This window comes from Protopterus annectens, chromosome 1.part1, assembly GCF_019279795.1.
Source record: "Protopterus annectens isolate FY-2018-M chromosome 1.part1, PAN1.0, whole genome shotgun sequence".
In the NCBI taxonomy this organism is placed as follows: Eukaryota; Metazoa; Chordata; order Ceratodontiformes; family Protopteridae; genus Protopterus; species Protopterus annectens.
Genome location: NC_056726.1, coordinates 972305230 through 972330242, shown reverse-complemented (window position 1 = coordinate 972330242; position 25013 = coordinate 972305230). Strand labels below are relative to the sequence as shown.

The 25013-nt window shown below is 39.5% G+C and overlaps 1 protein-coding gene across 3 annotated transcripts in view; it reads right to left on the bottom strand.

The window, feature by feature from the left end:
• HPCAL1 (hippocalcin like 1) overlaps positions 1-25013 on the bottom strand; it is a 1334575-nt gene that overhangs the window by 226263 nt on the left and 1083299 nt on the right. For all 3 annotated transcript variants that reach the window (XM_044079320.1, XM_044079314.1, XM_044079327.1), the window contains one exon: positions 12357-12462. In XM_044079320.1, coding sequence (XP_043935255.1) covers positions 12357-12462 — 106 coding nt within the window. The remainder of the gene's footprint in view (positions 1-12356; positions 12463-25013) is intronic.

The following is a 25013-nucleotide window of genomic DNA, read 5'->3' as shown; positions in this document are numbered from 1 at the left end:
GGCATCTGTCTCAGCGAGGCCCTTCTGTAGGATGTCAACATCATTTGGGGACTTGACTATGGCTCCTAATTTGCAGTCATCTGTGAACTTCGTTAGCCAGAGGCCTTCTGTGTTAGCCTGTACTTTAGAGAAGTAGATGACAAACAGGAGAGGTCCTAGGACTGAACCCTGTGGTACTCCACTTGTCACTGGTTTGAGGTCAGATTTGGAGTCTGCAACTTTTACAGTGTGGGTTCTGTCAGTGAGCCAGTTGGCAACCCATCTTGTGATGTACGGATTTATACCTAGTTTAGTGAGCTTAGCTATAATTCCGGAATAGGGTATGGTGTCAAAAGCCTTGGCGTGGTCAAGATAGGCTGAGTGAACCACCTTACCCTCATCTACGCCTTTGGTGACTGCCTTAAAGAAGTCGATCAGGCTCAGGAGGCATGATCTGCCTTTCACAAACCCGAACTGGGTAGGATCCAGAGTTTGGAGGTTACCAATGTCTTTGTTTATGAGTTCCATGATGATACGTTCCATGGCCTTGCAGACCAGGTTTGTCAGGCTAAAAGGGTGATAGTTTGCGGTATCAGTGGTGGCTCCCCCTTTGTGGAGTGGGATAACTGCTGCTGTGTGTCATTCAGTGGGCACAAAGCCTGATGCAAAGCTATTATTGAACATGGTGCTTAGGTGGGGAGCCAGTTCGTTCTTAAGTTCATGTAAAACGCAGCCTGGGATGTTGTCCGGTCCCATGGATGCTGTGTTTTTGGCTTTAGAGAGTGCAGCTTTTACCTGTGTAGTTGTGATTACAGGGACTCTGCATTCTTCCTGTATAGATATGGGGGCCTTTAGGGGGTGGCTAAAGTTAGCACTGAACCTATCTGCCAGGATGTTGGCAATATCAGTTGGTTCTGTAATTATCATGCCGTTGTGCTGTAACTCAGAGCAGATCTGGGTGTTGCCATCGAGATTCTTGACATTTTTTGACATGATTCTTTGGCAAACTTGAAGTTGTTCCTGTGCGGAAGGCAAATCTGCAAATAGCAAAGTAAAATAGCCCAGAGAAGCTACAAAATATTAATGTTTAATTGCACCCCAAAAGTTGAAACAGTAACTGGTGCACACAGAGGGTTAAAAACTACTAGAAAAAATATCTTAAAACAACCAAACAGCTGAATGGAATTTGCCAGCTGCAACTACACACAGTAATACACAAATAACAATCAATTAATTGACTATAATAAACAAGCAGTAAGAAGAAACAGAGTCTGAAAGAGGAAAAAAAAGCTACAGCACAAGTGGTGAGAATGGCCTAATGGAGGAGGAATGTGCCCAAGGACAAAAATAATCAATTTTACTGAAAAGAAAAAAAGCAAGTGGTGAATAAGGTCACTGACCTATACATATAACACCAGCAGATGGGGGAAGGAAACAAAAGGATACTTTACTTAATGCAAATGAACAAAGCAGCCTGGGTCATTAGGAACCAACCAAACATTTAGATCTGTGAGAGGAAAAGTACAGTTTTGTACCTACCATAAATGTAGATGTCCGAACTGGATAGCATCTGCAGTCATAACAAATGGGTTGTCCTGTCATCAGGCAGCCCTTCGGTCGGCCGGATTCCAAAGTCCGGGTCCGGCTTCGGCTGATGTCACACTTCACCCGACATCATCTCTGCTGGTCTTTGGGTATAAAGGCATCAGCCGACGCCATTTTCCTCAGTGTTTCTTGCCCCAGATGCCAATTGCCCTCTTGGAAAGCTAAATTTTGGATAATGCCAATGTTTCCAAAATAGTAGAAGGCAAACACAAAAAATAAACATGTATGTACATATATACAAACAAATACACCATAAGAGACTCCCCCCCAGCTAGCTATTAGGAAGGTAAATACCCTAGGAGTACCACAGATGATCCTGACTGCAGATGCTATCCAGTTCGGACATCTACATTTATGGTAGGTACAAAACTGTACTATGTCCTTCATGGATGCATCTGCAGTCATAACAAATGGGTAGAATACCATAGCCAAACTAAGGGAGGAGGAATAAAAATTATGGTGTAGTCAGGATCCCTTGCAGTACAGCAGTGGCAAAACCTGCTCGGGATCTAGAATATATTGGTAAATTATAATGCTTGGCAAATGTATGCACGGAGGTCCAAGTAGCCACCTCAATAATGTCCTTGGTTGCCACTCCTCTTAAGAAAGCTGTGGTAGTGGCTGTAGCCCTTGTAGAATGAGGTCTTATGTTCTGTGGAACTGGTTTTCCATGGTAGGAGTAACAGAATCTTATGCAATTTCCTATCCATTTGGAGATTGTCTGTTTGGAAATTGCTTTTCCTTCCCTTCCTGTTGCATAGGCTACAAAGAGCTGGTCAGTTTTTCTAATACCTTTGGTTCTATCCAGGTAGTAGCGTAACTGTCTATGTACATCCAAGGTATGCAGCATTCTTTCCCCTCTGTTTTGTGGGTTGGGAAAGAAGGTAGGTAGGTGGATTGCCTGGTTTAAAGACACTCTGGATACCACCTTAGGCATTAAATGTAGGATTAGTTCTCATGGACACCCTATCTTGATGGAAGATTAGGAAGGGTTGCACTGCCATTAAGGCCTGTAGTTCCGAAACCCTCCTTGCTGAAGTAATAGCCAGTAGGAAAGCAGTTTTCCATGACAGGTGTTGTAGATCTGCTGTTGCTGCTGGTTCAAACGGAGGGAGTGTCAATTTTTCTAGTACAAAATTCAAGTCCCATGCTGGTAATGGTGGCTTCCTAGGAGGTTTTACATTCTTGATCCCTCTGAGGAACTGCCTGAGTAGAGGATGTGAAAAGACAGGCGGATCAAAGCTGTATTCTGATGAGATAGCTGATGCATGTATCTTGATGGAGGAATAGGACAGGCCTGTATGTAGAAGCTCTGCCAAGTACTCCAGAATGTTAGCAATATCTATGTTCGACACATCTTTTCCTCTGTCAGTACTCCAAATGACGAACCTTTTCCATTTTCCTGCATAGTTCCTTCTTGTTGAAGGTCTGCGGGCTTCAAGGATAATGTCTTTAACCCTTTGTGAAAGGTCTGGGTTAGTTACTGCTATGTGATGTTCCAGGCAGTCAGTTGCAAGGTTTTCAGGTTTGGATGTATGATGCTGTAGTTGTTCTGAGTTAACATCAGAGGCATCAAGGGTATTGACCACATTTTCTCCCGAGACATGCTCCTCAGCAATGGGTACCAGTGTTGTCTTGGCCAGTTCGGAGCTATCAGAATTATCCTTGGACGTTCCTCTTTGATTTTCAGTAGTACCTTGTGCATCAAGGGAAGAGGTGGAAATGCATATGCTGTCAGGTTTTTCCAGCTGAAGGATAGAGAGTCCACCTTCCATGCTAGTGGGTGGAATGTCCTTGTGCAGAATTTTTTGAGCTGGTGATTTTGTGGGGAAGCGAATAGATCTATTTGTGGCATTCCCCATTTCTTTGTGATGGCCTTGAAGATGTCCGGGTGTAGCATCCATTCGTGAGCATCCGAGGTGGTTCTGCTTAAAATGTCTGCTAGGGTGTTCTCTTTTCCGGGTACAAATATTGCCTGTAACTGGATGTTGTAGCTTAGAGCCAGATTCCAAAGGTCCAAAGTCATTCGGCATAGGGGCTATGAATGAGTGCCTCCCTGTTTGTTGATGTACCACATGACTGTGGTGTTGTCTGTCCTTATCATCAAATGGCCTTCTTTGAGGAATGGTCTGAATTTTAGCATTGCCAGTTTTACTGCCAGCATCTCTGCAGGTGCAGCTGTTCCTGAGTCCACAGTCCTGTCCAGCATGTGTGCTCCCATCCTAGGTCTGAGGTCCGTTGTGATGGTTTGGCTTGCTGCTCGGTGTTGAAGGGGTAGGCCTGGGGTGACTGGAGACTGCCCCCCCCACACCATAGTAACTCCTGTTTTAAGCATGGGATTAGTGGTATTTCTGTTTCTAAGCTGTGCCTGTGTTGAGACCATAAATTCTTTAGGTACCACTGTAACTTTCTCATATGCAGTCTGGCATGTGGGACCAAGATTATGCATGATGCCATGAATCCCAAGGCCTGCAGAACTTTTCTTGCTGTTAGTTTGTTCTGCTTTGTTAATGCCAAGAAGTAAAGAGGAAGTTCTTTTTGTTTTTCTGCAGTTAGGAATGCCATTTGTTTTACTGTGTCCAATTCCGCACCCAAGAAAGTTCTTGTCTGGGATGGTATCAGCTTTGACTTTTGTAAATTGACTGTGTATCCCAGGGCTTGAAGCAAGTAAATGACCCTTTGTAAATCTGTTGTCAGCTTGCTTTTGTTGTCGGCTTGTAGCAGGCAGTCGTCCAGGTATGGATAAATTTGGATTCCCTGTACTCTGCAGTGAGCGATTACTGATGCCAGGCATTTTGTGAATACTCTGGGCGCAGTAGATAAGCCAAAGGGCAATGCTGAGAATTGATAATGCTCTGATCCTGCAAGAAATCTGAGGTATCTTCTGCAATTTGGTCGAATGGGGACGTGCAGGTATGCCTCCTTGAGATCTAGAGTTACCAGCCAACACTCCTTGCCCAGCATGGGAAGAAGTTGCTGTAGGGTCAGCATTTTGAATTTTGGGACAATGATGTATGTGTTTAAGATGGACAGGTCGAGAATAGGTCTCCAGTTTTTCCTTTCTTGGTACTAGGAAGAGTCTGGAGTAGAATCCTTTGCCCTGTTCTGTTATTGGCACTCTTTCCACAGCTCTCATCTTTGTTAATTCTGCTATTTGGTGCAGGGCTTCTATTCTTTGATTTGGAGGCAGGTTTGGCATTCCTCTTTTTACTGGTAAAGTGTGGAAGTGGAACCGGTAGCCTTGGTCTATGGTTTGCAAAATCCACTTGTCTTTTGTGATGTAGTGCCAATTTTTCAAGAATAAGGCTAACTTTCCGCCTAATGGTGCTGCTATTTGCTCCCTGGTAGGCGGAATCAGAACCAAGTCACTGTGATTGCCCTGTTGCAGTGGCAGTGGTTGTGTCTGTGCCCCGGTTATTGCCTTGCCACTGTCGTCCTCTGTAGGCACCTCCTCTGGATTGATTTCTGCCCCTAGAGCGTCTGTTCCTGCCCCTTTGTCTGTGCCAGTCATGGCTGATCTAAATGAAGCCTCCAGTGCATCATAGCCACATTTTAAGGAATGGTTACTAACCTGTTGTATGTTATTCACCATTTCTAATACATATTTCTTATCTAAAGATTCATCAGAGGACAGCTTTTTAATTAACTAATCAAGCATAAACTCTTGGTATTGAATCATGTGAAACTGACAGTTTAAGGCTCTAGCTGAGAGAGTAGCAGAGGTGTATACTTTTTCCCCCATCTCTCCAAGGACCTGGATTCCCTTTCAGAGGGAATAGGGTTTTTTGCTGTGGTCGAGGCTACTGCCTTAGGCCCCTGGGATATAGTTTCGGGGTCTGCAAGTGGGGCCTTGTATAGGTGGTGATGAGTGTCTGGCACCCTGTAAAATCTATCTGGTTTGGCAGGGGCTGGAGGTAAGGAATCAGGTGCAGTGCAGACATCATTAAATGCATCGTCCACAACAGACAGGACAGGAGGTATAGCTAAGGGCCTATGTTGTGGTAAGTGCAGAAAAGTCCTAAGTCTTTTTCTTGAATCTGAGAAATCCTGTCCCTGCCATTGGAATTGTTCTCTCATGGCATGTAAGGTTTCCCCAAAGGAGAATTCCTCTGGTGGAGAGGCAGCTGGAATGGATTCTTCAGCATCGGAGTCTTCATAATTGGAAAAAGGAGCCTCTGGCTGGTCTGTAATGTCTGAGTCATCCGCAGAATCATCAGAGGACACAGGCTCGGGGGGCTCTGCTCTAGGTCTCTTTTCTGGGGGCTGAGAGGCCCTGTCTGGGTGAGATTGAGATCCCCTAATTAAGGATATTAAATCTTCTGCCAGAGTAAGCATTTGTGAACTAGGAGTGGGCCTGATTGAGGGGGGTTTAACAGGCACTGATTTAGCAGATTTGGCTGCTTTAGCCCTGGCAAAGGCCTTAATAGACATGGCTGCAGGAGGCCTAGCAGCACCACGTGTTGGGGTAGAGACATCCAAGGGGATGGTGTCTGATAAGTCACTAGGAACCACAGTTGTAGGCAAAATTTCTGAGGCTGATTCCGGTAAAGTAGCGGGAGCCTCAGTAGTAGTCATGGATTCGGCTGAAGATTGATCAGTTTTCTCGGTTTCGGCCGAAACAGAGACACTCGCGGTTTGCTTAACCGTGGTTTCGGCCGAAACCGCGGACCGCGAGTGTCGGTCTTTTTCTTTGCGTTTTTTAACAATTTGGGTAGTCGGAGGATCCGACGGCATAATGTACGCAAAATCTGAGCCGAAAAACTGTTCTGCAAACTCCAACCGACGCCTAAGCGTTCGTCGGTTGAAGGAAGCACAGGCAGAACAGGCTGCTACATCGTGGTCTGGGCCTAAACAAGGCAAACAGTAAGAGTGGAAATCTTTATGAGGTATTTGTTTCCCACAAGTTAAACAGTTATTGACTTTTTCTGACATCGGCTGAGGCAAGAAAGAGTCCCCAACGGGGTACTTAGCTTTTAGAAGTCTTCGAAGTAGTATTCGGTAGTAGTAATCTCTGGATCTGACCGACCGGCACTTGCAAACAGCTTCTGCTTCGGGCGCCACGCGGCAAGAAAGACTGAGGAAAATGGCGTCGGCTGATGCCTTTATACCCGAAGACCAGCAGAGATGACGGGTGAAGTGCGACATCAGCCGAAGCCGGACCCGGACTTTGGAATCCGGCCGACCGAAGGGCTGCCTGACGACAGGACAACCCATTTGTTATGACTGCAGATGCATCCATGAAGGACATCTGGCAAATGGAGAGGAGAAATGTTGGGCATCATTTAAAGGGAGGTGCTTTTGTAGCCTGGGAATGTCAAGTCCGCTGAGCTAAACCTGTGTTGCATACCAAGTCCTATTGGTTAACAACCACCACAGCATATCAGAAGGTATGGATCAAAGACAATGCCATCCCCATTTTTTCATACTGTTTTGCAGTGGCGGCTGGTGACTTCAAATCAAAGAGGGGCTGCAGAAGACAGATGAATGGGTGGGGTCAATGGGAAGGGGTGTGGCCAACTAGAAAGGGGAGGAGCTATGCTCAAAACCACAAAAACTAACTAAATACACTGCCCTGGGTGCCAAACCGTCATTATGAGCGTCCAATCAAGACAAAATGAAGTGTAGAAGAAGAAGAAGAAGAATATTTCAATGCATTGGCTGCAAGACAGTTTACTTAATATCTAGATGGAAACAAAAAGGTTGTGAGGCATTAAAAAATAAATTACTTTTTAAATACATTAATGGAATGCCAGTCAAAATCAAGTATAAGAAAAATAAGCAGCACTCAACTCAAACCACTTCTTGCACTGCAGTTCTAATTATAATTTCTATTCAGCTTTATTAAAGTACCAAGTAACATGCTGAAAGTACAAATCTCTGATGCCCCCACTTGTAAAAATGTTTCTTATCCAAAAAAAAAACCTGCTGCCTGACAACTATCTACTTGTTTCATGGGGAAAACATGATCAAAGTAAAAAATGAAAAGCAAACAAGAAATAAGCTCAAGATACATTGCTTAAAAGGATTACTGTACAGGTTATGGACAACACGACTGGCATTCTGTTTAGTTTACGGGTAAAGCCTGTAGAGATGACTGGAAGTCTCCAAGTGTAATGAGCTTCTTAAAATAATGTAATCCTGTCCTTTATTACAAATACTGTCATATGCATTTCAATACCCAAGGCTTATACATTATCTAGTTAAGTATTCTCTACATGGCAACAACAGAAAGGCTTTCAATGTTGACAATTCTTTAACAGTATGCTTATTAAAGCTTACTTGCATCTTACAATCTCAGCCAAGCTTACCTGATGGTCATTAAAGTATTGCTACTTAAACACAGAGCAACAGGCACTTTGAGTAATAAGCATAAATCAACAGTTCAAAAAATATGATAGAAACCAGACCATTCTGCAAAAATCAAGAACAGATGAAAAGCCACTCTAGCACTTGTGTCTACCTTGGATGTGGGGGGTGGGGGATACTCTGCACATTTACACTGCATAACTACTCCTTGCCTTGCTTCGACACATCCAGAGTCACTACATGGGGGAGTGGGGTGCAACAAGTATGTCACAATTTGAAATGTCTCTGGCTGACTGACGGCCCTGACACATTTGTCATACCTCTCAACCTCAGAGCAAGAAATCTGGACAAAGCCATACAAAGAAGTGGAACAAAGGCCCAAAAATAAGGACAATTTTTAAATATTGCTCTTATAAACTTAGAAAGATAATAGAATAGGTCTTGCATTACTATGAATTTTCTGAATGGTATGAAATCTGAAACTCAAATGTCTGTCATTATTTTCTAACTTCAATCTTTAATGATTTGTCACTAATTTGCCAAAAAAACACAATTTTGCCAAAAAAACACAATTTTATGAAAAATGGACCAAAAATGTGATGTAAAAATATAAAATAGCCACACAATACAGCTGGGAACCTATCTAAAAGGGACACTTTAATATTAGTACTGCTAACGAACAGCTGACAAAATAAAATAATCTACATGCATTTCTGAAATAAAAGTATAACTCTGATTATTACAGTTATTTCTTAATTGTAAACCCTCCATGTTTTCTTCCAAAATTGCTATTTTGCAGAGGGATTATTAGGGGGAAGAGCAACATTTTGAGCCAAAATCAGGGACAGTTGAGAGGTTTGGCTATGCCTAATTCTATAAAGCAATTTATCTGCATGTACCTTTCAACCCGTTAATGCAATAAATCTGGACAAGGCCAAATATATTAGGGGAACATATAAACAGTACTAAAAATTGCTCTTGTATAAACTGAGACAGTTGATAGAACAGCATGCATTTTTCTGAAGGTTATGAAGTCTGAAACTCAGTGTGTCAGTATTTAGTGACTTAATTCCTAAATGATTTGCCAGAAAACCACAAATTTTATGAGGAACAAACCAAAAATAAGAAGCAAAAATCTATTCATTCTTTGAAAATCTGGACAGTTGGGAGGTATAGTTCAGCTGGGGCTGTGTCTAAGTTTGCCGCCCTTCCCCCTCACAAAATCATGGTCCAATGGAGCCTCCCCCTGCAGCCATTCCAATGATCCATTACTTGGCTATTTCACTCCATTTACCATAAACACTAATGTGCATACTGATTTACTTCTATGATGATTTGGACTTCATTTGAAAGTTTTATTTTGCATTTTACAGCACAAACACTAAGACATCTGCTAAACAAACTTAGCATTAAAACTTCTCTGCCCTTGAAACTCACATTCATTGAAACAGCATTGAAACCCACATTCAAAGAAAATACATTTTACCAGTGGCAGAACTGCCCAATTCAGAACATCTTTACAGTAAACAATGAAACAAAATGCATGCACCCATAATGACAAAACTGCCCAGTTCAGAACATTTCCATCATAAAAGTCTACTCAAACTTCTACAGTCCACCATTATCAGTAAATATGCACAATTCTACAGTCCGCCATTATCAGTAAATATGCACAATTCTACAGTCCAACATTATCAGTAAATATGCACAATCTCTGAAGTAAAAAAGTAATAATTCCACATTAAATAAATCTGTAACTAATGAAGAGGTTGCTGATAGCAAACACCTTTATATTTCATGGTTTCATCGAAAAATAAAGTGTATGATGCCCCTGAGGAATAAATTGCCTATATTACATTAAAAATGATAAGCTAGTAATATTGCAATAGGAAATGGATAGCAAACCGATAACAGGCTCATAGTCAGCATCTTAACTTTTTCAGTACGGCAGCATTCACCCCTTGTGGGAGTAGAACCAACAACTTTCTGCATCCAACGCAAGTACACAACCTGTTGTGCTATTAACAATGCAAGCTGACTTAGCATAAGCAACACTAAACTTCTCTTCCCCTGCAGCTCTCAGATCCTTATAAAATCTACTCAATACTCAACTGCATCTCAACTTCGCAACACAAGAAATCTGGAAAAAGCCAAATTTATGGGGGGGGGGGGGGGGAGTCAAAAGCCCAAAAACCAGGGACACATTAAACATTGCTTGTATAATCTTGGAAAGTTGCTAGAATAAAATTCTGTGTTACCACCATAAATTTTACTGCCAATGTCCCTGTGCAAAAGAGTCATAGCAACATACCACTATGCCAAATCAGCTGCTTTGTGAAAGAAAAATGCTGTGTTACCACCATACATTTTACTGCCAAGGTCCCTGTGCAAAACAGTCAGTGCAACATACCACTACGCCAAATCAGCTGCTTTGTGAAAGAGCGGAAGACTGAAACATAAATGGCTATCATTTAATTAATTCAGTTCTCACCATAGCTGTCAACCTCTTAGCACAAAAGACCTGGACAAACCCAGTAATGAGGGAATACAGCCCTCAAACATATTCAGTGAATTCAGTTCTTGCCATAGCGGTCAACCTTAAAACAAAAAACCTGGACAAAGCCAATAATGGGGTAATACAGTCCCAAAAATAAGGATACATTTCAAATATTCATCTTATAAACTTAGAAAATTGCTAGAATAAAAGGTTGTGTTACTATGTATTTTCTGAAGAATATGAAGTCTGAAATTCAAATGCCTGTCAATTTTACTTCTGACGGAACAAAAACAATTTTCAGCAAAGACCCAGGGAGAAATACTGCAGACACATGTCTTTGTAAAATGGCAGGACACCAAAGCAAATCCACACAAACACAGGGATAAGATGCAGACTCTACACAGAAGGCAACCCAGCCAAGAATCAAACCAGAAAACCTATAGCTGCAAGGCAACAATGCTACCACTGCACCATCAAATATGTCAGAAATTAAACATTCAGAAACCTGAAGTCTGAAATTCAAATGCCTGTCAATTTTATTTAACATTTGTTAATCAGGACAGTCTGACTTGGAACAAAAAAACAATTTTCAGCAGAGGCCCAGGAAGAAATAATGCAGACATGTCTTTGTAACATGGGAGGACACAAAAGCAAACCCACACAAACACAGGGAGAAGATGCAGACCCCACACAGAAGGCACCCCAGCCAAGAATCAAACCTGAAAACCTGCAGCTGTGAGGCAACAATGCTACCACTGAGCCATTAAATATCAAGCATTTGCAATATTTAGAAACCACAGATATTATGAGGAACAGATCAGATCAAATATGAGACAAAAATCTGCAATTTTTTTTTTTTACAAATAAACACCTGCATACAAGGTACAGGGTTCAAGCCTGAGGTATTCCCTACCACACCATCATGTGTTTGTTCTAGCCAAAAGTATATAACAACTGGGGCATTTACACACACACACACACACACACACACACACACACACACACACACACACACACACACACACACACACACACACACACACCTTACCTTCCATAGTAGATCCCATCCCTTTGTTCATAGCTGGCGTGGCGTGTTTGAGCACATCCACCACATGTGTGAGATCCCTGATGAGACTCCAGCCTGCTGATGTTGCAGTCCGGGTCCGACCTGTTGTTCCCAGCGACAGTCTATGCAGTTTAAAACTGCATAGACTTCTGGGAGCTCTGTTCTTCATGTTTCCCAGTCCGGACTGCTGCTGAGACAGTCTGCGCATGCTCCAGACTGTCTCAGCAGCAGTCCGGACTAGTGCGCATGTGCGATTTTTAAATTTTTTTTTTATATTTTCTTTTTCATTTTATTTCTTTATTTTACAGCTGAGGGGGCTGCAGTCCAGCAGTCCAATAGCACGGGCCGCCCCTGCTGTTTTGTCAAATTTTTAGAAAGTTCAACATTTATCTACTAGACCTACTTTACAAGACACAAGTAGGTCATTCTCAAAGTACAGTGATTCTGATCAGATTCTGTTGTATAAGTAGGTTCTTTTGCTGATATCCAGTGCATACAGGTTACATAATGCACACAACAAAGACACCAGGTAAAGTGTGCATTAATAATAAAAAAAACATCAACTCTGCTATGGGTTCCAGTAAAAGGACTTTATTAATTTTGAGAGGATACTGTAAAATGTAGATATATGAATGAACTTTGACTAAATACTATGCAATTTTGTTGTAAGACGTCAGTGCTTATCTACTCTGCAAATTTCACCAATAAAGGAGCTACAGAGGAAGAAGAAGATAATTATGCAAACATAAAAGAGCATGTTGGGAACAAGCTAAACGATATGTTGAAAAGGCCAGTTCAATGTGGATAAAAATGCACAATTCAAACTGAGCTGCAGTGAAAAACTACTGATAAAAATGCATATTTATACATAAAGATATTCAGGTGTGTCACATTTCAACATACCGTCATTGTTTGTGTCCATCTGCCTGAAGATCTTATCTGTTCGTTTTTCTGGAGTAGATTCGTCTTCTGGCATTTTCATCACAGATGACACCATCTTGTATATTGCCTGAGACAAAAGAAAAAAAAAATGAGACAGAAGCAATGCATTACAACTCCAGTGCAACCATGCTTTCATATAAACTCTACAATTTATAAGACAGACTCTGAAGTGGGGGACATAGGTTCATAGGTTAGTACTAGGCTAACTGCCCTTGCGAGCCATTTTAAGCCTAGCCAATTATCCCTTGTGAGATTCAAACCCTGCACCTTGTGTTTGTAAGGCAAACACCTTAACCATGAGGCCACCATCACACTGCCTTTCAGTTCACTGTTAACGTTTCAGCATCAATTAGGATTTAGAATATCAAATGCAGTCACTAACAGTGACTGTGCCACATTTAGCTGTTATCCACGAATGCGGTTACAAATTTTAAATTAAAATATTTATTTATTTACTTAACATTTGTGACTGGGTAGGAGCACTAGTCCAATGATCCCTTCCAGGCACAATCTGATCATAATTAAGCAATTAATAGCCAACAGAGTGGGCAGTACAGAGAAAGCAGACAACTGCAAATGGGGAACTAACAGAATCCTCCTCAGACTTTAATGCTCTCCAAGAAGGGCTGATACAGACAAATAACTGGTGTCACAACCGTGGAGTAAAAGTAAATGTCAAGAAATGTATAATACTATCCTTTAGGAAGTCATTCACCCTTGGTAATGACCACTGACAACATACTCCTAAGAGTAGAGCAGTCAAGGACTTGAGGACACATGTGGACAGTGATCTAAGCCTTCAATCATAATGTGCCTACAGTAGTGAGGAAATCATTCTATGTTGTACAACTTATAAACAAAGGTATGGCATATAGGTTACAAGGAGGTCATTGTTCAAATGTATGAGACACAAATCAGACCAGTCAGAGTACAATGTCTCCTTTGGTATACACCACACCAGGCACATCCAACATTTGGAACATCTACAGAAAATCCTCAATAGAAGAATACAGGGCATAAATAGCATTTCCTCTGCAGACCACCTCAAAGTCCCAACTCTGTATTCTGGCTCCTATAAGTTATTGAGGGGAGACCTATGCCTGGAATATGAGGCACCTTCGGACCTCATTCTGATGGACCTCCTTCATATCCACAAAACAAACAACCTCAGAATTGCCCATTCTAAACACTTAAGCCTTGCTTGTAATATACATAGGACCTGCTGGAGAGATAGGTATGTATCTCCAGGCATTACTACTTCTCTAGAACAGGCTCCCCATTCACATTAAGCAGAGTTCCTCACTAACTCAGATCAAGTATAACTTGAACAAATTGAAGGTGAGCTGGAGGGGATTATTTCACTTAATGTTTGTTTGCAATGAAATAAAGAATGGAGCACTTTTTTTTACTGGCTTTCATTATGTTTTTATCTAAAAATAGTCCTTTATTTTTATTTATTTAAATTTGTTGACCGGGAGTGTCCGACTGGACGTGGGTCCATTTTTAGCGGAGGCCCGGGGAGAAAAGCTCCACAGTAAAATAAACAGACAGAAGTTACATTGGATTACATAGCGATTAACAATTTAACATAGCAATTACTTACAACATATTTACAAATGAAGAACATAGTACATCAGTAGACAACTAGAATCTTTATCTGTGAAGTACATAACAGGCATTAACAAATGTAACAATGAGAAGTTCCTGCTGTATAATAAGTACTAGGCTTATGAGCATCTGAGCTTGCTATCATCAAGGTAGTTAGTGGAGGTGAAAGAAAGGTAGTAGTTGGATGGGGTGGATGATATTAGAGTGGGAGTTGCAAGGGCATAGCCAGCATGTTTTTAGGTGAGCTTTTAATAAAGTTTTGAAGTTGGTGCATGATGGTACGGAGGTAATTGTGGGTGGGAGGGAGTTCCATAATTTGGCTATGGCTCAAGAGAATAGTGCTTCACCAGCAGAGTTATTGGCTTTAGTGATCTACAAGAGATTTTTGTTGCTGGATCTTAGTGGTCTGGTGGTGCGATAGGGTTGGAGTAGATTCAGGAGGGATGGGACATTTAGTGGATGGTTTACTAGTTTGTGGGCGAGTGAGAGTTGATACCACTGAAGGAGGTGAGGGAGTTCAAGCCAGCCCAGTTCAGCAAGTGAGAGACAGTGGTGACTACGGTAGGATGCCCCTGTGGCGAATTTGGTGATTTTGTTGTAGCAGGTCTCTAGCTTGTTTAGATCACATTGCCTTAGGTTGGTATATACTGGAGAGGCATAAAGTAGGGTGGAGATAAGGTGGGAATTTGCTATTGAAATCTTTGCTGCTTTGGTGAGAAATTGTTTATTTCTGTATAATGCTCCTAGTTTTTGTGGACTTTTTATGGTCATGGATATGTGAATGTCAAATTTTAGTTTATTGTCTATTTCCACTCCTAGCAATTTGGTGTGTTCAGTTGGGTATATAGTGGTGTTGTCTTTTGCTGTGATGTTAAAGTGAGAGTTGTTTTGAGTATGTTTGGTGGGTTGGAAGATGAGTAGTTTAGTTTTGTTTAGGTTGAGTATTAATTGGGCATCGGATAACCATGTTTCAACAGAGGAAAAGGCTTCCTGTGTGACTTTTTGCAGTTTGGGTAGGGACTGGGCTGAGCAGATGATGGTCGAGTCATCTGCGTATTGGATGATTGTGCCATGTTTGGAGGCAGAGGCTAGATTATTGGTGTAAACAGAGAAAAGTATGGGTCCAAGGATGGATCCTTGGGGAACCCCTATGGAGACAGGTAGTTGGGGAGATATGTCATTCTGCCATACAACGGATTGTTGGCGGTCAGACAGGTAACTCTGAAACCAGTTGGTGACTGATTGTGAGAAGGATAGGTTTTATGCATTTATTTTGTCTACTGTCTTTAATAATAGTGATGTGCAAGGCAGTATCACGATGGGGAAACATGTTCTATTAAGAGAGACAAAAGGTTTTAGTGTCAAATAGTTTACATAACATTCATTACTTTATAAACTATAATGTTTTCATTATGTTTAACAGTTTTTGCATAAAGATGTGGGTATACACTCTTGTATGTTTGTCTTCATTCTTTTCTGGTAGGCACAATGTTACTGCGTGCCTGAAAAATCCACTCAGTCTGTTTGAAATAGGCCTGTTATTTGTGTTTTCATTTTTTTTATACTATTTTGCTGCATTTTTTTTGTCTTGTTTGTATTGTTGATTTTTCAGTATTTTGAAAGGGTAATTTACAATATGTGTACTGTTATGGATGCCATTTCTTTCAGTTCTAGTCTAGTTTCCATGAGAATTTATACAGCTGCTGTTCACACGCTGTGATATGTGAATGTTGTAGACAGGTTGGCTAAATTACTTACATATGGCATCATTTCTCCTAGGTAGTTTTCCCAATCGGTTGTCTGGTATACCAGCATGTTTCAATACAGAATTTATTTCAATATTTTGGGGGTGCAATAATAGTGGTGGTAGGTTTTCAAGTAGTTCTGACAGTTTTCACAGGGTGCTGTTGGACATAGTGGGTCTCCTTTTTGTTAACATATTTAACCTCTGCACTTTCTTTTTCTTGTTTTTCATTGCAAGGATTATGTATTTTTTCCCACTAACATGTTTATAAGAAGTGCTCTGACTTTAGTCGCCTTTATTGTTCCCTTCATCTTCATGCCATGTATAGTCAGTAATCCATCCACAACCCATTTTTCCACGAGGTTGGGGTGTCACCAGCAGCGACAATCAACCAGAGCCAATACAGACACTGCTCGACTGAGTAAATCAAACCCTATTTTTGCGACTAATTCTAGTGGTGTGCCTGTTCATGATGCTGCACTTTTTATGCAAGTATTTTATTGATATTGGTGAACGGCAACCTTATCATAGCACAGAGTATGTTGCGGACAAATTTTAACATTGGATTAGGTATTACGTTAATTTTACTATTATTGTTGACATCGTTCAGTGCTCTGTTTAGCCGAATTCTCAGTGATACATACCTCTGTATGGAGTATTATTCTCTTTATTTGTACTTCTGTATAGCACAATGTAAATAGCACTGCTAGCATTTCTATGCTTAAAATTTGCAAGATTTGAATGCATTGTGCTCAGTCCATTATTTTAATATAGATATTGCCCATTTTGTATTTAAACTGGAGTTTGGATCTTTGCTATAAATTTTAGTTCTTCAAAAGTTACTGTTCTGAATCTTGTTTTGCATCTGAAGTTGTTGGTTTGTTATATTCTTCAGACGGACTGTTTTTTAGTTGATGTTATTAGATATGGTAGGTTTTTGTTTAATTGCTTTGATGTTCATAGTGAAGCTTCTGTTCCTTTCCGCTTTATTTTTGACTTGAAAGCCATGGAGTAGTTTGTATTTTTGATGTTACCCCTTTTCGTTTTTTTTCACACTGTAGGGCATCTTTTGTGTATGCTGTATATGTTCTTTTCATTGCCGTTTTGGTTACATTTTTCAAAATATGTATTTTGCCATTTGCTGGGTTTCTGTATACTGTGGAGGTGTCAATTTTTTTATATATATATATATTATATAGTTTCAGAAAGTTTATTTTATATTTTTAGAGATGGTTATACTGTAGATATATGTAACAATGATTGTAGTTAGGGACTGCAAAGTTAAATTTAGTAATTTATTTATGTTTACCGGGAAATTCCAACTGGACACAGGTCCTTTTTCAGTGGAGGCCCGAGGAGCAAAGCTCCACAGAACAATAAATGAGCAGCAGAGTACATGAACAACAACTGAATATACATATAATAGCAAATAATAGATACTGCAGCAAACGTTAGCTATACATACAATATGAAACATAGTAATAACAGATATACAAATATCTAGCTAGAGGCTAGGAATAAAGGTAGGCTGTATATACGGATTGTACTGATCTCAAACAGATACTGTTCTAAACTCATGTACCTAAATCTTATATAGAAATATTGCACTAAACTCAAGCAGATATAAAGCATAAGCGTCACACGAAGGTGGAACAAACTAGAAGGGCTAATGGGATGGAAGGGGAAGAGAGAGGAGACTGAGTGAGTAGTATACGTCCCAGTGAGAGGAAGCTAGGTGTAAGTCAGTTGGATATGTATTTGGAGTTGAGATGAAGTGAGGTAGTTAAGCATGTTATAACAGGTCTGAGAGATTGAGTGAGGAGGGAAGGGGAGGGTAAAGGGTGAGCCAGAGCCTGCAGAGGCAGGAATGCAATGATCAGATGGTGTGAGGCACGGTGGCTAGGGGAGAGGAAGGGGAGGTAAAAAGGAAGGTTACTAGTCGGGATTGGTGCATGGGCATAATGAGAGACTTTTTAAGTGAGTTTTTAGTGCAGTCTTGGTGAGGAATTGTTTTAGTTTCTGTACAATGCACCTAGTATTTTGTGAACCTTTTTTATGGTAAAAGAAACCTCAGTGTCAAATCTGAGATTATCAATCTCAACACCAAGTAGTTCGATGTTTTCTGTTGGGGAGATGACTGTATTGTATTTCGCTAGAATATTAAAGTGGAGGATAACTGGGTTAGATTTAGTGGGTTGGAAGATAAGGAGTTTAGTCTTGCTCAGTTTGAGTAATAACTGGGCATTAGATAGCCAGTTTTCTACAGATGAAAAGGCTTCCTGTGTGATCTTGTGAAGTTCAGGTATAGTTGGGGCTGAACAAATGAGGGTGGAGTTATTTGCATACTGTATAAGAGAAGCATGCTTGGTCGCTGTGAATAGATCATTGGTGAAGAGTGAGAATAGTAGGGTGTCAAGGATGGAGCATTGGGGAACACAGAGTGTTGCAGGAAGTCAAGCAGTTAGGTCATTATGCCAGACAACTGATTGTTGGCAGCCAGTTAGATAGCTGTGAAACCAATCAGTAGCTGACTGGGAAAATTATAGGTTAGTGAAAACAGAGATTAGTAGTTTGTGTGAGACCATGTCAAAAGCCTTGGATAGATCCAGAAATATAGCAGAGGAGAACAGGCCATTACTTTTATGATGAAGGATAGCATTAGTAAAAGAGAGCAAGGCAGTAGTAGTGCTGTGGTATGGCCTGAACCCATGCTGGGTGAAGGAGAAGAGGTTATTAGCTAAGAGGTAGTCTAAGACGTGAGACTGGATGCATTTCTCAAGTATCTTGGAAAGTGGAGAAAGGATAGCTATGGGGCGGTAATTGGAAAGTTCAGTGGAGGAGCCACCTTTACAGAGAGGAATGATGTGGGACATTTTCCACAGTGTGGGGACATAGCTTTCTGATAGACAGATCGATTAAGATAGACACTGGATAAGCTAGGGCTTCTGCTGCTATTTTTAGGTATTCAGAAGGGAGATTGTCAGCTGCAAATTTTGTAGGCTTAAGTTTCAAAAGAAATTTTTTATATAGGACAATTTATTGTCCATATCATTGGTTTTGGTGCTTAACAGTTATGTTTACCATTTGCTATACTACAGTAGTTATTATACAGTAAGGTTTGCAGTATTTTCATGATGTCAACCCTTATCTGTTGCACCTCCCCCCAATAATGTAGCACATTAATGCTTCTGCAGTGCTTGTTTATGTGCATTTTTTGTATTGTGTTAAAAATACACAAAGAAAAACATTGTAACATAAGAATGCTGCATGTCATATGCTGCATTTTGCAAGCATAAACAAGATGGTGGACATTCACAATGCTTTAATACATTGCCCGAGAAGCCATAGACATATCTCTATTGGGCTCTCCTCATATTTTAATAACCTGATGGGAAAACATTAATTCTCCAAAAGGATATTGTTTAGAGTTTAGCCCATTTCCTTAAAAGCAATAAAAAGAAAACAACTTCAGCAATATAGCAAACAAAAGAAAAAAATCAATTTTACATAATGATAAACCTTAGTGCCGTGATATAATCAAATATTATGTACATAGGAATATAAAACAGGAAATAAATTGCAGGCAATGATGTAACTACAGAGCAAGTTATTCATCTGATATTACTCCAGTATGCACTTCGGTATACACAAAGATTGTGTGAATTTTACTTTTAAATATGGTATTGCTGCTTAACCTAAGTGAATAAAGCAATCATATTTGCATTGCTTTTTTTCCCTTTTAGGTGTTTTCTGAATGTTCTTAAATTACTACAGGCTCTAATGTTCTGTGGGAATTTGTTCCAAGGCTCTTGAGGTAAGTGATTTAATTTTTTTTTCTACCACTGCTATGACAAAAGGTGGTCTGGTTAGCAGTACACTGTTTTGGTTTCATAGGTTGTGAGTGGTTGCTTTAACTTGAATTTGTTACATAATGGGGTGGGGCAATATTTTTTAATGCATTACTCTAAGTGTTTAAAAAGATTGTGATTCTTGCTGAGACTGGAAGGCAATTAGAATTCTTAACTGTAATGCAACAATATTCATATCTGGGTGGGGAAAAGGTGCATAATAAACCTTACAATCTGGTTTTCAGTTTTTCTGCATTAGTATTAATGCTTGTAGTGATTTTAAAGCATTAACTGGAAAGGTAAATTCTAGCCTGGGAAGGAGGATGGTGTCCGGTACAAACTGCCTGGCTTGTGTTAGGTGTATGATGCACAACAGGTAACTTAGTGTTACCGCTTCAGTGTGCAGCAAGTCTACATGCTATACACATATACACACTTATTCAGTTGCCCTGCACCACTGTAGCACAAAAAGCCCTAGACGAGATTGGATTAAACTATGCAGGAATATCTCCCCATACAAATATATACACACACTATTTTATCCCATCCCTCGAATCCCTTTTCTTTCCTTTTAATTTCTGCGTGGAATTTTTTTTTTTTTTTTTTTATAATTATAGTTTTTATTTTTAACAAACTTAAGATAAGCAGCAGCAGATATAAATATGACCAAAGCCAACAAATGACAATAAAAATATTTTTTCTAATAATTATAGCTATTTTCAACAAACTTAAGAAAAGAAGCAGCAGATAAAAATATGACCAAAGCCAACAAATGACAATAAGAATAAATCATAAGACAAACAAATGCTACTGCCACCACTAATAAACATGTAAGAACTAAATTATAAAGTAACATGTCACCTTGGAGTACAGACTGTTGACCATTAATTAAACAGCATTACTTAAAACTGGTACAGGCAGTCTCGCATCCATCAAATGGAGATAAAGAGAATCCTTGAAGGCGGTAGCATTTATATTAATGATCCAGAAACATTACGAGAATTAAACATTCAGAACAGATTTTGTTCAGATCGCCACATGTGGCTTGAAGAAATTTGAGTGTTTCCATGTACAAAGTGCATGCTTAATACAACAATATGACAACTTTAGAGAAGTATCCCTTCTTTTTGTCCAGTCTTCAGGCACACAAAATGTAGCCCTAAATGATATAAAACAGATCAAATTTCTGTTTAGTGTTATATCAAGCAGAAAATTATACCAGTCACAATCACCTTTACCTTTTAATAGCTGAACATTTAAGACCGTCAAACACAGAAGGTCTAACAGGCAGACTGGCTTTACATGAAGCAATGTAAAAAAAATCTAACAGCATTTTCTCCACAAAATGTACAAAGTAGTAATACAAGTCAGCTCATTTTTGCTACTTTACAGGGACTTAGGTAGGCACAGCGAAGGAGCATAAGCTGATGATGTAGAAAGCTGTGGAAAGACAATTTTTATCTTCATTGCTCCAAGTTACTTTCCAAGCAAGAAAAACATTAAAAGCTTTAAGTAGAGAGAGACAGTAATTAGAACAGCAATTTATACTGAATTTCTGACATATATGAAACAATTTCAGGGCTATTTCAACCACAATGATACCAATTTTGATGCATTATCAATACCAAGGTAAGAAAAACATCTGACTGCAATTTTTAAACCGAGATGTGGAATGGCACTGGTGCCAAGGTGCTGAAGATATGTACGTCTCATTAACTTATGGAGTCAGGAGTCTTAGCAATAGGGCACTGAAATTCTGAGATGATGATTCCAAAGTATAATGTCAAGAGTATGGAAGAGTGGCTGCATAGCAAGAATTCTTTAAACAATCCTGAAAGAAACTGTTTGAGTTCAGTATGAGCAGATTAAGAACAGGAATTTAAGAAATATATAGATTTTCTTTACAAAGGAGAGAGATTCGGCAGAAGAAAATCTATTCTCTTAATAAATTAAGTGAAAGAAAACACAAGGGAGTGTTAGACTCTAGAATAAGATGTCCAGAGATACTGAAAAGTACACTGGGTATCTTGAGCCCACCTTTTGATCTTGGATTTGAAACACTACTCAGGCTAACAGCATGGCTGCTACTCCATAAAACTTTTGAAATTATTTTGCTAAAGGATTTTAAAATGTGTTCAGCATAAGGGAGAGTGAATTACTGTAAATGTAAAACAACCTAGAATGGGCATTTGTTTTAACATTAGATCCTCTAGTAAGCAGATTAAATTTTGCTCCAGTCAGTGAAGAAATTTAAATATATTCAGATCGTTTTGAAATTTGCCTGGCTTTCTCCATTGTTCAGCTGAAAACTATGAATATAAAGTTATAAACAATGGATCTGTTTTAGGGTGTTGTATTAAATGTCTAATTAAACAGAGTAGCAAACAGTACAGATGTGCACAAATGAGTAGCACACAGGAGTGTACAATATAGGTAGCACAGTCCTCTGCAGGTATACTAAGATCAAAAACCAACCAATATAAACATCTACTTAATCAGGAGCTGAAGTTATACCTAAAGGCTTTTATCTATCGACTTCACAATTTTAGCCCTACTTCTTACTTCTTGCAACACGGCACTCAGGAAAGAGGGCAACAATGTTTCAATTTATCTTCTATGGCTACTGATAAGGAGAGCAGACTTACGTTTACATGGAAGATTAGCTTGATACTCCAGTTAAGAACGCTTGATTATTACAAGAACTAACCCCGGACGACTGGCTGGTTCTGGTAATAATGGAACCAAATTCCATTTCAAGCTGCATCAGCAACTGTTACGGCCTTCTGTTATGAGCAAGGAGAAACAGTGCCGTACGTCACAGACATACTAAACTACAGTAAGTCAGACTTTACTAAATGCTTAATATACACATTCATTTTAATTTATTAGTGGCTGTTTATACTCATTCAAGTCCAAATCATTAATTTTCATGCAGGAGTATTCACATAACATTTCTTTGCAAAATGACAGATTATATTTACCACAACAGAGATGTTAATAAAGAGCAAATATCAGTTTACTTCTATCCTAAAAGACCAGAATTTTTCAGCTTCTCCAAACAATCACCTTAGAAGATACAGTACGAACATTATCTGGTAAAATAACTTATATAAGGTAAAATAATAAACCGACTGCTTTGTCAAAACTGTTGAAATCAGAAACTGATTAAAATGGGTGGCACAATTCCATGAAAAGCAAAGAGCAACTTTTAGTTACTGTAATCCAATATCATTTTAGTAAAATTTATAAGCAAGTTATCTAGTTAGCTATCTGTAAAGAAACTGCAATAAATCACCTATAAGGGATAGTCGTACAAGTTTTACTCTCTAGTAATGCTTTTTCAGTGTTGACTGAAAGCACATACCTGTTTAACCATATTCAAACTGTTCTAGGAGAAAACTTAAAATCTTATAGAAATGCCAGTCATAAAGAAAGGATTATAGTAAGTTGCAAATAAATAGACTAAAACATAGATAACAGAGAGGATCAGTGCTTGTAGAGATTTTAAGCATATAGACAGCATATCAGACAGACTACTGCCCTTTGTCTAGGACTGAAGAAGTGCTACAAAGGTCCAACACTGTAATAGAGAGCTAGTGGTTCTCACCAAGATGACATCAAAAACTGCATTACATGTATACAGCCACTAAAAACACAGCACCAGTTGGGTCAACCCATCACACTGTAGATGGCTTGTAGAGGGCAAAAACAAATGGTTTCTAACTGCTGAGTGAATTGTGGCATAGCATGGTGGTTCTCACAGAATAAAGTTTCCAAATAAATGTAAACTGTTTACACAGAGTAGCTATAGTGAATGTGTTGCAAATAAAACACGCTACTTTAAGTAGAAATAGTTTTTATTACAGTGAGCATGCTTCTTTAAGAGCTAAAGAAACTTTACCTTCTTAGCCAGAGCAGATTTAATTAATGAAAACATATAGCATTATAAAAACAGGGCTGACGAAAGCCTCTGAAGTGTACTGTTTGCCTTTCCTGGAGGGAGATTTGCTGACCAGAGAAATGATTCTGAAGGAGAGAACAGATATGAAGGAAGACCAGAAAAAGGATAACATGGGGACACTGCAGATTGTTCCTTTTACAGGACTCCAGAAGAGAGAGAGCTACTGAGCGGCTCAAAAAAAAGAGAGACATAATGAAAAGGACAACAATCCCACTACATGGCACTAATTTTAAGTTAACTGATGCAAACTTTTGCCAAGAAGTTAAGACTTTTATGTTTTTGCATGACAAACCATTCTGTTTGCCAAGAGTAGTGTTTATGTTGCCTATAATGTAGCCTTTAATACTCCACAATGCACACACACAGTTACATTCAGAAAGAGTGAAAGGACAGATCAATAACATTCACTACATTAAATACACACTACTAAAACACACATCACCAAAATACCCACACCAGAGTCACTATAGATCACAAACAGAAAGGCAACCCTTCCTGTCTGTGATCGCTAACTAAAACTGAACCTGCACGAAATCTACACAACACAACTACCACAACTCAATCCACTGATGGACAAAGGCAGACAGTAATGAACAAACATATCCTCCCACATAGCCTCTAGAAACTTCCTACCATACCCCCCCCCCCCTCCTAATAAACGTGCATGGTACATAGGTACACAACTGGGTTGGAATGTACGGCTAGGCTAATAAATGTCCTGGTGGTCGTTAGCCTAGTATATATCTAAGAACCAAAACAGCCTGGATTTTAAAGTGAAAGGTAAGTTTTAGTTAAAGATCGTAAGGGGAAAGTAAACAAACGTACGCATAAAACACTTAATGCTTTAAGTAGGGACCCCCCCCCTAGTTCCCAATGCAGGGCTCAACCCCATAGCTCCTTCCTTATAAGTAGCAGCTCCATGTCAGAAAAAACATGATCAAATGCAAAACACTACTAATATACTACACTTGACTAAAGAGTGGACTACAGCATAATGCGATGAAGTGAGATTTCAGTGAGTAGCGTCTCCTGAATTACTTGAAGTAATGAACCTTCAGCATTACTGATGTATATTGGACTCCCAACTGAAATGTTTGTACTCCCAATGCACAGTCTCAAAACACCAAAAAGAAAAGACTGAAAATCCAGGAAAAGATTCAATGCTGAACACTGCTCTTTTCCATTGAATTTTTATTTTTTTATGGGAGGCATATACCCACTCACCCCTAAACTTGTGTGTGTATATGTATATATTTCATTTTACAATATGTTGTATTGCTTTGTCAATGCTTTCTATTGAAAAAAAGTACAGTAAAACCTATGGGTATACTGATAGCACTAGTTTTTGTATGTGCTTTTTAGACTATTTGGAAAACTGCTTTTTTTTAACAAACTGGATTTTTGTTTCGGAATGTCATTTTTTATGCTAGACATTGAGAACTTGTTAGTTTTATGGA